General features: G+C 53.9%; 6 protein-coding genes across 6 annotated transcripts; 4 read left to right on the forward strand and 2 right to left on the reverse strand.

Moving 5' to 3' along the window:
• Window positions 1-637: 637 nt before the first annotated feature.
• On the forward strand, window positions 638-3,855 carry KRP23_1044 (Calcium-activated potassium channel subunit alpha-1; the record flags this gene model as incomplete). The annotated part of the gene is made up of 5 exons (XM_067880684.1): window positions 638-932; window positions 995-1,031; window positions 1,095-3,464; window positions 3,524-3,608; window positions 3,685-3,855. The coding sequence occupies 5 exons, from the start codon at window positions 638-640 to the stop codon at window positions 3,853-3,855; spliced, it is 2,958 nt and encodes a 985-aa protein (XP_067751612.1).
• Window positions 3,856-4,031: 176 nt separating this feature from the next.
• Window positions 4,032-5,044, forward strand: KRP23_1045 (Mitochondrial ribosome-associated GTPase 1; the record flags this gene model as incomplete). The annotated part of the gene is made up of 2 exons (XM_067880695.1): window positions 4,032-4,571; window positions 4,640-5,044. The coding sequence occupies 2 exons, from the start codon at window positions 4,032-4,034 to the stop codon at window positions 5,042-5,044; spliced, it is 945 nt and encodes a 314-aa protein (XP_067751613.1).
• A 425-nt stretch (window positions 5,045-5,469) lies between these two features.
• Window positions 5,470-8,256, forward strand: KRP23_1046 (putative serine/threonine-protein kinase drkA; the record flags this gene model as incomplete). Its single annotated transcript, XM_067880706.1, has 1 exon — window positions 5,470-8,256. The coding sequence occupies one exon, from the start codon at window positions 5,470-5,472 to the stop codon at window positions 8,254-8,256; it is 2,787 nt and encodes a 928-aa protein (XP_067751614.1).
• Window positions 8,257-8,400: 144 nt separating this feature from the next.
• On the reverse strand, window positions 8,401-9,423 carry KRP23_1047 (putative inactive tRNA-specific adenosine deaminase-like protein 3; the record flags this gene model as incomplete). The annotated part of the gene is made up of 1 exon (XM_067880717.1): window positions 8,401-9,423. One exon carries the CDS (start codon window positions 9,421-9,423, stop codon window positions 8,401-8,403), a length of 1,023 nt encoding a protein of 340 aa, XP_067751615.1.
• Window positions 9,424-9,568: 145 nt separating this feature from the next.
• Window positions 9,569-10,791, forward strand: KRP23_1048 (putative calcium-binding protein; the record flags this gene model as incomplete). Its single annotated transcript, XM_067880728.1, has 4 exons — window positions 9,569-9,709; window positions 9,783-10,416; window positions 10,504-10,618; window positions 10,677-10,791. The coding sequence occupies 4 exons, from the start codon at window positions 9,569-9,571 to the stop codon at window positions 10,789-10,791; spliced, it is 1,005 nt and encodes a 334-aa protein (XP_067751616.1).
• A 570-nt stretch (window positions 10,792-11,361) lies between these two features.
• Window positions 11,362-11,778, reverse strand: KRP23_1049 (uncharacterized protein; the record flags this gene model as incomplete). Its single annotated transcript, XM_067880739.1, has 1 exon — window positions 11,362-11,778. The coding sequence occupies one exon, from the start codon at window positions 11,776-11,778 to the stop codon at window positions 11,362-11,364; it is 417 nt and encodes a 138-aa protein (XP_067751617.1).
• Window positions 11,779-11,911: the final 133 nt, after the last annotated feature.

Raw genomic sequence — 11,911 nt, forward strand, 5'->3', positions numbered from 1 at the left:
CCATAGCATTCGGGGCCATCAACGCTCTTTGAATGAGCTGTTTTTGAGACGAAGATCAAGCGTACTAAGTTAGCGCAGAAGTCAAGCACGGATGCCGAACAGAGCTGTCCAAATCAAGCTTTGGAACTTGACTGGGATCTGTTGTGTGTGAGCTGTGGTCCAACTTATCAAATGAGCCCTCCCACAGCGACGCGGTGGTTCGTGCGTGACAATTGTACACCAACATTTTCGGTCGTCTGGACCAACGCCTTCTCGTGATATGGCATTCTCGGTGTTGAAAGCACTTGTCGACAGTGTTTGCTCTACGAGGAGAGCTAGAAACAAACTCTCAAGCCTATCAAGCCTACCGAGCAAGTAACTTGCTTTTACATATCGATTTCAATCAATTGATGGCGTCGCTACGAGTCACGAGTTGCTGGATGACTGCGGCAATTCGAAAGTTCCCTCAGTTGTAGTGTCTCCCGGTATAGTTAAGAATGATAAAGGTCTCGGATCTTTGTAGCTCTGAGTTTCCACGTATTGAGAGCTGTACATGGAGAATTGATAATTAGCGGTAAAGATCCTGGTTTTGGATCATGAACCGGCGCGACTGTAGTGTCCAGGCGCATTCACCGATTTGGCCGTAGCAGCCGATACCATGTCGGAGTCTCCGCCCGCGATCAAGAAGAAGTTGCCCAAGCATTTGCGTCATGCCGTCTCCAGCCGCAGTAAAGTGGTGGTGAAGACACACTCCAAGCGTAAGCCCCGGGTGTATCTCGTCCAGCGATTCACGGGGGAGCCCATGCGCGAATGGGTGCAGCGCAACCTCGAAAGCTCTTTGGCTGGAAGCGTTTTCAGGGCCACTATGGCCGTACTGAGTACTTTTCAAGCTCTCTTTCATGTGAGCCTTAACTGGGGTGGGCTTCGGATCGTACTCGCTCCATGGATGCAAGGTACCTATAACGCCACAATACTGCCCGACAAGCTTGAGACTGACGGCTCTTTGTGTCAACAGAGGTCGATTTCAGCCTCAACTTGGTGTTCACACTCGAGTAAGTGAATTTTTGTGATAGGAATCTCGTTGGAAACATTGATTTGTTTGAGTTCGGCTGTAGGTATATTGTGAACGTGTATGCAGCGTTCGATCGACTCGAGTACATTGTGAGCTTCTTCCCCATAGTGGAGTTTGCGGTCGTGCTGCCGTCGTGGTTTGATCTCATCACAGCCAACACAGCAAGCATTGCTTATACGAGTACCTTTCCTCAAGTCTCACGGATGTTGCGTCCGCTGCGCTTCGTTCGTATCTTTCGTCTCGTGCAGTTCGCAACTTCGTCTCTCCAGCAGCAGGCCTGGGCCGCGTTGCTTACTATCGTGTCAATCGTCTTCACTACGGCTGGTGTGGTACAGGCCACGGAAGCCTGTTTGGAGCCGTGCGATGGCGAACCGAAGGTGTGCAAGTGCCGTGACTTGTCGTTCCCGAATTTGCTCTACTTTGTCGTAGTCAGCATATCTACGCTGGGCTATGGCGACATCTCGCCGGTGTCGACAAGCGGCAAGTTTGTCATTGCCTTCGTCATCCTATTCACCTTCATTGTTGTGCCCATTCAAGTAAACCGCATCCAGGCGACCATCACGTCGCACACAGACTACTCGTCTGCCTATTCGGAGGCCAAGCTCCATCCGCATGTGATTCTCACAGGGTACGTCAACGCTGACACGCTCTCGGTTTTCTTTGGGGAGTTCTTCCACCCCAGCAATCTCAATTGGAATGAACGAGTAGTGATCCTGAACGCAGCCCCACCAACAACCGAGATCAACAAGGTGCTACATGCGTACGACAGCAAGGTTCAGTACATTGTGGGGTCACCAATGCTGGACGAGGACTTGACGCGAGCTGTGCTGAGTGATGCAAGCGCCTGCTACGTGATGGTAAACCGACAATCGGCTCGCCCTCAGCATGCAGACCAGTGCTGCGCCCTTATTACGATCGCGCTGCGTCGCGGAAACCCCGCTTGCCCAATTTACGCGCAAATCATCAACTCACGGAATGCCGCCACTTTGCTCAAGATGGGTGCTAGCGATGTCGTGGTGATCGGAATGCTCAAATTTTGTATTCTAGGGCGAAGCTGCCAGGTAAATGGCCTTCCGACGCTGCTGCTGAACTTGCTAACACAGTGCAATAGCGACCTGGACAACCACCACTCTTCTTTGCAATGGCAGCGTCAGTATCTGCACGGATACATGCACGGCATATTCCTTGTCGACATCCCGCGCACATTTTCCGGTCTCACATTCGGTGATCTCATTCGATTCCTCTACGACAAAGCGTCAATTATCCCGCTGGCTATGCTGACCGACGGCGGTGTGCGATTCATGGACATGGAGTTCAAACTGGGTGCTACTGCTGACCCGAACTTGTGCTGCAAGGTCTACGCGATTGCGAAGGGCCTCACTGCCGTCGAGGGCGTCATGAAAATCCCGCCGGAACAGATCTTGTCGTACCGCAAGGGTGTGCGACGCAAAGGAAGGTCGGCGTCGACCACCAGTTTGCTGGAGATGAAGAAGATCAAGCCGGCGTTAGGCGATGAAATTGAACAGATTCGCGAAAGTGTTATCAATTTGTACACTGTTGCTGAAGACTACGACGTCGAAGCTGCAATGGGTATAGCCGAAAGAGAACACACGGGCTACAACACAAGCTCCAACGAACGACTCCTAGGTGAAATGTCGGAGTACGAGCGTTTCGCGGCGCTCGGCGTTCCCGAAGAGGTCACCGATCACATTGTCGTGTGCGGGTTTCCATCCGACACGTATCACTTTATCAAGACGATTCGAGAGGCGCCGGTGCCTGACGACGATACCCCATCTCCAGCAGTCGTCTTCCTCGCGTCCAAAGTCATCGACGAGCTTGAGTTTGAACGCCTTCGCGGATTTTGTGATGTGTACTTCGTGCAAGGCTCGCCAGTAAATTTCGGAGATCTGAAGAATACCAACATCCGCTCAGCGATTTCAGTTCTCATTCTCACCCAAGCATCAGAGGCACAGTATTCAGACCCCAACATGGTGGACGCTGACGCAATTACCATCGTGCGATATATCGTGGAGATTAGTCAGCGGACACGGATGCCCAATCTGGTGGTAGAGCTGGACAAGTCTTCGAACGTCAAATTACTCAGTTCTCTTGCCAACGATCGACGCACGAGCTCCGCCTTTGGATTGCCCGCGCTTGTCGTCCGCAACACATCGTATCGCTCACCGCGCCATGATAGTGTCATGTCGGCAGTATCACGTCGGGACTCGTTCTGGACCTCACTTGACGAAGGTGATGGCAACGCCGACTCGTCATTTGTCCTCGAAGAGTTCATCGCGTCTGGACGCGTGTTCATGAACTCAATGATCGACTCGCTCATGAGCGAATGTTACCGAAAGCCGTGGATCACGCAGTTCCTACATCTTCTCATCAGCGGCAGCATCAATGATCTTGAGTACGTGGCGATTTATCCTATATTCAATCCATATGCTAACTCCTTCGGTTGTCCTACAGAGAGCGACGACTCTTTCAAGTCGAAGCTGCCGACGAGCTAATTGCACTCCGATACGGCGAGTGCTTCCGGAAGTTCCTTGACATGGTTCGATCAGAGCTATACACTGTATCTTGGTGTCTATTCTGTTGGTGACTAACAGTTTTTCTGCCTGTTTTCCAAGGCGAGTTGCACCTGCATTGGGCTGTGGCGGCCCGAACGCGGTGTGGTGTTGCCGCATCCGTGCGTCTTCGTCAACCCACCCATGGATCTCCAAATTGAGCCAGGTGATCTCTTCTTCGTAGTGGGCAAACCGTTCACCTTCGCCTCGAGCCCCGACATCTTCACGCCCTGAATTTGAAGTTGCCTTTTCCCGTACTTAAGGACGTGCATAGATACCTCTAATTACATGTACCGATTTGACAGCACCACATCAAATCCGTTTGTCCAATCAGCTGCCGGCGACTTCTGTGGCCAGCGGAAGTATCGGAGACCGCGTCCGCACCGCGTCCTGCGCCGCCCTGCGTGGAAATGAGTGCGTTCCGGTCCAAGTTCCTGTATCCTGGCAAGGTGAATTGGTTCCCAGGCCACATGGCCTTGGCCCGACGCCAAATGGTGGCTCAAATGGACGCCGTGGACGTCCTGATCGAGGTGCGCGACGCGCGCATCCCCTGGAGCTCGGCCAACCCCGTCTTGGAGGAGGCGTTCGGCAAGTCCAAGCCCAGGCTCGTGGTGTTCAACAAGACCGACCTGGCCAACTCCAACATGCAGCAGAAAGTGGAAGCTCAGTGCAAAAGCCAGCTCGGGAGCGCCACCGACTGCCTCTTCACGTCCGTGACCAAGGGCAAAAGACTGCACGCCATCCTGCAGTGGTGCAACAAACACAGTGGCGCCCAGTTCAAGAGCACGGCAGGATCCATGGTCATGGTGGTTGGTATCCCCAACGTGGGTAAATCGTCCCTTATTAACGAGTTCCGACGATTGTCGAACTCGCAAAAACTGGCTAAAGGCCGCAAGAGAGCCACCGTGGGGCCTACGCCCGGTGTCACCGTTCGCAATGACATCATTAAGGTGGGTGAGAGGTTGGTGAAGAAGAAGAAGGAGGTAAAGGTTATTAACCGGTGTGTTGTTTTTTGCAGGTGAACGACAAGCCGGCGGTGTATGTGGTGGATACGCCAGGTGTCATGCTACCGAATATCCCGTCGGCGGAGACGGGGATGCGCCTGGCACTGACGGGAGCTATCAAGGACGAGGTCGTGGGCACCGAGTTGATCGCAGACTACATGCTCTTCTTGCTCAACCAGTTAAAGTCGACGCGGTACGTGGACGCGCTGAAGCTGCCAGGCCCAACGGATGACGTCGAGGAGCTTTTCCAACTAGTGTACAAGCGCTGTGGTGCGCTGGGCAAAGAACTGGACGAGCAGAACCGTCTAGCGGCTCAGTTCCTGCTGCAGGAGTTCCGTCGTGGAGCGTTTGGCAACTTCACGCTTGACCCGATTGAAACACCGTCGAGGGTCATCCAACCTGCAGCTCCTTCGTCGTAATATACAAAGAAAAGTGGCGAGGGGCGACAAAAGTGGCACTCGCGGCCTCAATTCCTCATCCAGCTCGCAGTTTCGCTGCTATATTCAACACTTACTTTAATGGCGGATCAGCACTTCAAGCAGCCCCACGTGTGAGGACGAGAGCAAACATTCCCCTATTCTTGGCGGACCCCATGGGTTCCAGCGAGGTGATCCAGTTTGCAAGTTGCTCGCAGCACCCGCAGGTCGTTTTCACTTCGGGCGACTCGCTCGATTTGGCTCGGCGAGGCAAGAAACTGCTATCCGGCAAAGCCAACCTTGTCGATACCAGGTAGGGTGAACACGCAGAGCCGAACCAAAAAAAGCGTGTCGAAAGCAGGCGGCGCAACCGCCGCCGAAAACGCGGGATGATTCCATTCCCGATTTTCCAAACGGGTCACACTAGGATGACAGACACGCCCACGCGGGTGTCCATGTCGAAAGTGATCCCGAAGGACGACTCAGGCAAGGTTATCGAGATGGCGCGCAGCAGCGGACGTAGTGGCACCAGTTCCCCGGTCAACTCCCCGAAAATCCAAAACCCGGCAAGTGCTCCACCGTCGCCGCTAAAGGGGACCCGCCTGCATATTATGGGCGCCAGCATGCAGGACCTCAAGCTCAACTTCTTCCGTCCTCGAACGAGCAGGAATAGTGCGGTGCCAAGTCGTCAGGAGGACATTGGAATCTCGGTCGTGTCGCTCCAGTTTTCCAACGCCGACATGGAGCACCGGTTCTCGCTGGCGCGCTGCATCAAGTACCAGACCCGGCTCAAGTTTGGTGCCGGGTTCACGGCATTCTTCATCCCGTTGTTGGTTATCATGCAGGTGAGCTTCAAGACCAACGCCGAGGATGGCGAGACATGGACACAACTACCCCTCGTCATGGTGTTTCCGGGCATCGTCACGTTGATGGGGTTGCTCGTCATTTTCTTCCAGCGGTTCTTCATGGCTCACATGAAGTGGTTAACGCTGGTATGTCTAATCGGCCAGATTAGCGCGATACTCGACACCACTGCTGCTGGAAATATGGTGAGTGAAGGCAATATCTGGGTGCAGTTCATTTTTTCGCTCGGCATCACCAGTTCGACCGGGTTGACTTTCCTGAAGTCTACCACGGTGCTGGTATGCTCTAGTATGTTTTTCCTCATTCTGGCGTGGGTGCGATTTACTAGCAAGTCGGCTACAGAGCAGTTGAGTGCGCCGGGTACAGTGAGCGCTGCTATCATCATGTACTCGATTTTGCTCTGCTTCCTGTCGTGGAACTGGGAATATGAAGAACGTCGCGATTTCGTGCTGACTGAACGACTTGCTCAGGAGAACGTGATGGTACAAATGACAATGGAAATGACAGGCTGGTTCAGTGGTGGGGCTGCGGATCAATCGCCCGACAGCGGATCCACGGCTGGTGGTATTCTCAGTGCTAACTGCCACATTGACCCGAAGGACGTCTTGGTGAAGGAAGAGCTTGGCGAAGGCACATTCGGTTGTGTGTATGCCGCTTCATGGAAGGAGACTCGCGTGGCTGTCAAGAAGATCACACTGCAGGGCGATACTAAATCCATTGTGACCAGCTTCGGGTCCGAGGCCAGTGTCATGGCACAACTGCGTCACCCGAACGTGGTTATGTTCATGGGTGTCATGGTTCACCCGGAGTTCGTTGGGCTTGTGATGGAGCTCTGTCCGAAGGGCAGCGTCTACAGCGTTATTCACAACGAAGAAGTCAAGATTGACTGGTCTCTATTGCTGCGTATGATGGTCGACTCGAGTCGTGGAATGCACTTCTTGCACTCGAGCAAGCCCCCAATTCTTCACCGAGATCTCAAGAGTGTCAACCTGCTCATCGATGCCGACTGGCGCTGCAAAGTCTCGGATTTTGGTCTATCCAAGCTGAAAGCCTTTAGAGAGGACCAAAACGAGTCTGGAGTGGCGGCCAGCACCAATGCTGGTGCCAAAGCGAACGTTCCGCGTGTATTTATCGGTTCCAGCATCTGGATTGCACCCGAAGTGTTCAAGGGTGAAGACCACACTGAGAAGGCAGACGTGTACAGCTTCGGTGTGATCCTGTTCGAAGCCCTGAGCGGTTCGGTTCCTTACAGCTCGATCTCGGTGGATGCTGTTCCTTTTGTGGTGCAGGCTGGAAAGCGCCCCACTGACTTCCAAGCTCTGGAATTACCACCTGGAGATGCCATGCAGGATCTCTACAGTCTCATGACGCGTTGCTGGAGTGCCGAGATTTATGCTCGGCCTTCGTTCTCCATCATCATCTCGACGCTGCAGTCCATTCTGACGAAGCACTGCGGTGACGAGAAGTGGGAGGACCACATTATCTACCCGGACCGGAAGATAGTCAGTGCGACGAACGCGCCTGCGGACGACGATGGTTTATCAATTCGGGAAGAGGACTTGATTGTCGATGCAGCTATCGGTCGCGGCGTCTTTGGCATTGTGTACAAGGGCAGCTACTTCGGCACCCCTGTTGCCATTAAGAAGCTTCACGTTAGTGGTGTTCCCAAGAACACGTTGACCGAATTCGAGAAGGAATGCAGCATCATGAAAGGTCTACACCACCCGAACATCGTGCTGTTCATGGGCTCCTGCTCCAAGCCGCCAACGCTGTTGCTCGTGACGGAGCTGCTAGCAAACGGAAGTTTCTTTGACATCTACCACAAAATGCCGCGTCCTGATCCAGCTCGTCAGCTGCGTCTTGCCTACAGCGTGGCGTTCGACATGGCGAAGGGATTGGCATACCTGCACAACCACAATCCAATTGTGATTCACCGCGACCTCAAGTCGCAGAACATTCTTTTGGACGACAGGATGCGGACCAAGATTGGTGACTTCGGCCTGTCGAAGTTCCGTGATGTCGGCAAGACAATGTCAATCTGTGGTAGCCCGCTCTGGGTGGCGCCTGAGGTGCTACGTGGTGAGAAGTACGGCACCCCGTGCGATGTCTACAGTTTCTCGATCATTGTGTGGGAGGCACTTGCTTGGGGTGAGCCATACCCGGACCTAGGTTCAAGTGACATTATGAACGGTGTTGCTGGCGGAAACCTACGCCCGACAGTTCCTGACGGTACACCCACGGCGCTTGCCAGATTGCTAGAAGATTGCTGGACCAAGAAGCAGGACCAGCGCCCGACCTTCAACGAGCTCGTACCAAGACTCGAGGCCATGGGCAAGGATTTTGCATCATAGAACTTCTCTTCTGTCCAAGTAGCTGAAATCTCTAGTTCATTTATCGCTCGCTGTAAAGCCAGCTCGTCTGACTCAACTTCGCTGACATCCCCACTCTCTTCGTGGTAAGCATGTAGTAAGTAAAATACAGGAAAAACCTCCTCTCTATTCGTTCTGTCCGATCACTAACTCTGAGGTCTCCTCTTGAGACGTGAGAGCCAACTGGAAGACACGATAGTGGTGATTCAGGGACTTGATAGTGTGCAGCTTGAAGGAACTCAGCAGTACACCGTCCTCCGGGTTAGCGCGATCAAACACCACACGTCGAGCTCGGCTGTGCACCAATGCCATAGCGCACATGGCACACGGCTCGCGGTCGAGATACACATCGTATCCCGTACACAAGTACGACTCTCTCTGATTTGCCTCTAGCTTGTTTTGCAGCTCTAAAGTAGCAGCGTCCTCTCCTTCAGCACGCTTCTGCTTCTTTCGAGTGGTCTCCTCATCTACCCCAGCCTCTCGTCGGCGATCGCGCTCTGCCACGGCATCCACCGCCACCATCACAGGATGATACAACGCCTCGAACTTAACGTTGGTCTGCAACTCATCGCTCACTTTCGACGTCGCAACCTGCTCATCCACCTCAGGGTCCACCACCACAACACCCCACGCGCAACTCAAGATCTTCTTCCTCTCAGCCTTTACTCTCTCTCCACATTGCACCGCCACCTTCAAATGCTTCTCCATCTTCTCCTTCTCGTGCTCCTCGATTAATGGCAACGCCGCAGCTTCCTCCACGCTGGCGTGGAAGATCAGCGGCCAGTGCTTCGTGTGCTTCTCGAACAGCTCACGAGTACGTGGCGCGAGCTTCAGCGCCTCCGCCTTCGTGAGACGGGCCTCGAACATCTCCTGCATTTGTTGTAACTCTTCGGAGGGCGTTGCAGCGTCTTGAGCATTGGAATTGAAGGGACAAACGAGCGCCACGAGCGTTTTCGGGGCAGTCGGGTGCTTTTTCAGCCGCTTGAGGTGGGCGAATCCGAGCTCCGTGAGAGGCTGAAAACGCGTTGAGAGGTGCTTCATGACCTTGGAGCCATATTGCGCGGGGAACTCCAGCGCCACGAAGCCCTGCTGGGCTTCCAGCACCTCGGGATCAACCGGCTCATCCGCGCAGACCTCCTTGAGCTCCATTATTGACTGGCCGTAAACATTTAAATGGTGTGGCATACATCGCAATCAACAACCACGGAGATGGCTACATCACCATGTGGCCATTTATAGCGGATCAACATGTTGCTGCTCGTTCGACGTCGCAGAGTCCTGATTCTCTGGTATCATGCCATCTCCGAAAGGTTTAAGCGTGTCCCCGACGCAGCAGAAGGTGCTGCCGTTCTCGTCTTCAACTGACTCGACCCTGCATCGTCCAGCCTGGCGCAGCACTCGAGTGATCGAGACATCGCCGTGGAGTCCTCGGCGGGTGCGTACGAAGATCTACTGGCTTTTGTATGACAAGATTGCAATTGACTTCATCTCATTTGATCTGTTGGTAGCCGCCGTCTCGGTACCGAGGTCAGCTGCGCTATGATCTGCTGGGGCCACCAAACTCTCCAGTGAACACAACACCTGACACTGCAGTGACTTTGTCTGGGCCTCTTGTGGCTGATGGTAGTGTTCCTGAGTGTCCGAGTTGTCCTACCTCTGACAGCTCAAACAACCCAAGTCCGTCTCCCGTTAACGACATTGTCGTTACTGCAGTTGTCGGTGAGGATGCAGCAAAAGGCGTCGGAGCTGCTACCAACACTGCTTTGACAAATCTGGAGGAGCTGCGCTGGTTCCAGCATCGGTGGCTAGACAAGCATGGCAGAAACAGCAACCTGAAATCAGCTCGCGAGCAGCTGGCTCTCATGCGACGCTGGTTCGACTCGCTAGACACCGATGGATCGGGTGAAGTAGGGCTCGATGAACTTGAAGATCCTCTCGTGTCAGTCGGACTAGCAGAAAATCGAGACGACGTGCAGCATTTGATTGAGGAGGTGGACCTCAATGGCACTGGCAGCGTCACTTTCGACGCCTTCTTGAATATGCTTTACCCTGAACGAGTCAAGCGCGAGAGGATGCGGAGGTCCCCACTACCACTACACACACCCAAGCATCGACCTCCAGAGCGTCCGGCTGTCTCGCCAGGTAGACGTGGAGTAAATCCAAAGGCAAAACGATCGAGCCAAGCGCATGGAAATACCAGTGTCAATCCAGTGGCGCGGTTGTTCGCAGACCTGCAAGCGGGTAAGCTTGGTGATATGGCCATCCCGTTCCCCGTTCTCATTACTGCCTACCGCCGGCGCATGTTACTCGATGCACACATGGCCGACAGCACCACCGCAAAAAGGTACGTCTACTTTCTCAGTAGCATTAAGTGCAGATCTATGTCATTGACACTCCACAAGAGTTGGGTCCTCTGTGTTGAAGGCGCTTGAGGCAACAAGGCGCGAGAACTCAACGGCAGATGCGTACGACTGGCGCAGGACACAATTCGACCTTCAACTGCCATCGCTCTCTTGACTGTGGCGGTTCAGCGCTGGCAGGCTTGTCAAGTGTCAAACGCACAACGACAGCTAAGTGATGAATGCTCTACAAGAAGTGACCAAGAAATAATTATAACACAACTGACATCCTTCCTCTTCCTGAATCAATCTCGCCACTTTACATTTCAAGCCTCGCGGCTTGCGCCTAAACATCTCGCCCGCGCCGAAGGCAGCTCGACTCACAATGTCCTATGCCATCGCTCGAAGCAGCGTCGCTGTCCTTGATGATGAGCCATGAACGCGAGGCGGGTTCCCAGAACAAACCGGAGCCCGACTCTATCTACTCGTTCGACGCTCAATCATCACTAACAAGTAAGGCCAGCTCAGCTCCCTTCGCTATGCACCAGGTCAGGAAAACGGGCAGGTCTGCAGCATACACACGCCCCGCCACTTTCCTTTGGCTTCCCGTGACCCAAGTTCGCCAACGGGGCCTCCGTGGTGTTTCGCATGCTCGTTCCGATGATTTCCTCCATTGCTTTTCTCATTGCGTCGTTGCTTGCAGCCGCCACCTCCAGACTGTCGTCCTTTGCTCATATTGGGTGGAGAGTTACTTGGCATTCACTGTACTCATAGGTGGGGTCTTCGAAGAGCCACCAGTACTTGTCACGGGTTTCTGCATTGGTGGTTGCGAGGGTTGTGAGGCTTGAGGTCCTGAAGTTGCAGCGCCCGGACGCTGCTGGTTCGGGGCAGCACCTGGCTGACTGCCGGCCTGGCCGGCAGCTCCTACTTTTGTGCGCTTGAATGCTGCAGCATTTGCCGCCGCAGCCATTTGCTGCTGGGTTTGTGAAAGCGTTCGCTTCTGTCCTGCCAGATGAGAAGGATCGTTGCCGCCATTCTTCATCGTATCACCTCCGTTTAGACTGGAGCTTCCATCGCCTTGTAGGTCGTCGGAGCCTAGCAGCGACGACGAAAGATCCAAGTTCAGGAAGTCCGAAGATTCACCGAGATTCATATCTCCACTCATGCGCTGCTGCTGATTGGCACCACCATTTGCCGCACCGTTTCGCTGGGCTTGAGCCTGAGCTTGTGCACGTGCTTGGGCCTGTTGCTGTTGTTGTTGCATATAGTTTGGGTTCTGTCGCTGCTGCATTTGCTGT

This window comes from Phytophthora ramorum (genome assembly GCF_020800215.1).
Source record: "Phytophthora ramorum isolate Pr-102 chromosome Unknown Phyram_PR-102_s0001, whole genome shotgun sequence".
Taxonomy (NCBI): Eukaryota; Oomycota; class Peronosporomycetes; order Peronosporales; family Peronosporaceae; genus Phytophthora; species Phytophthora ramorum.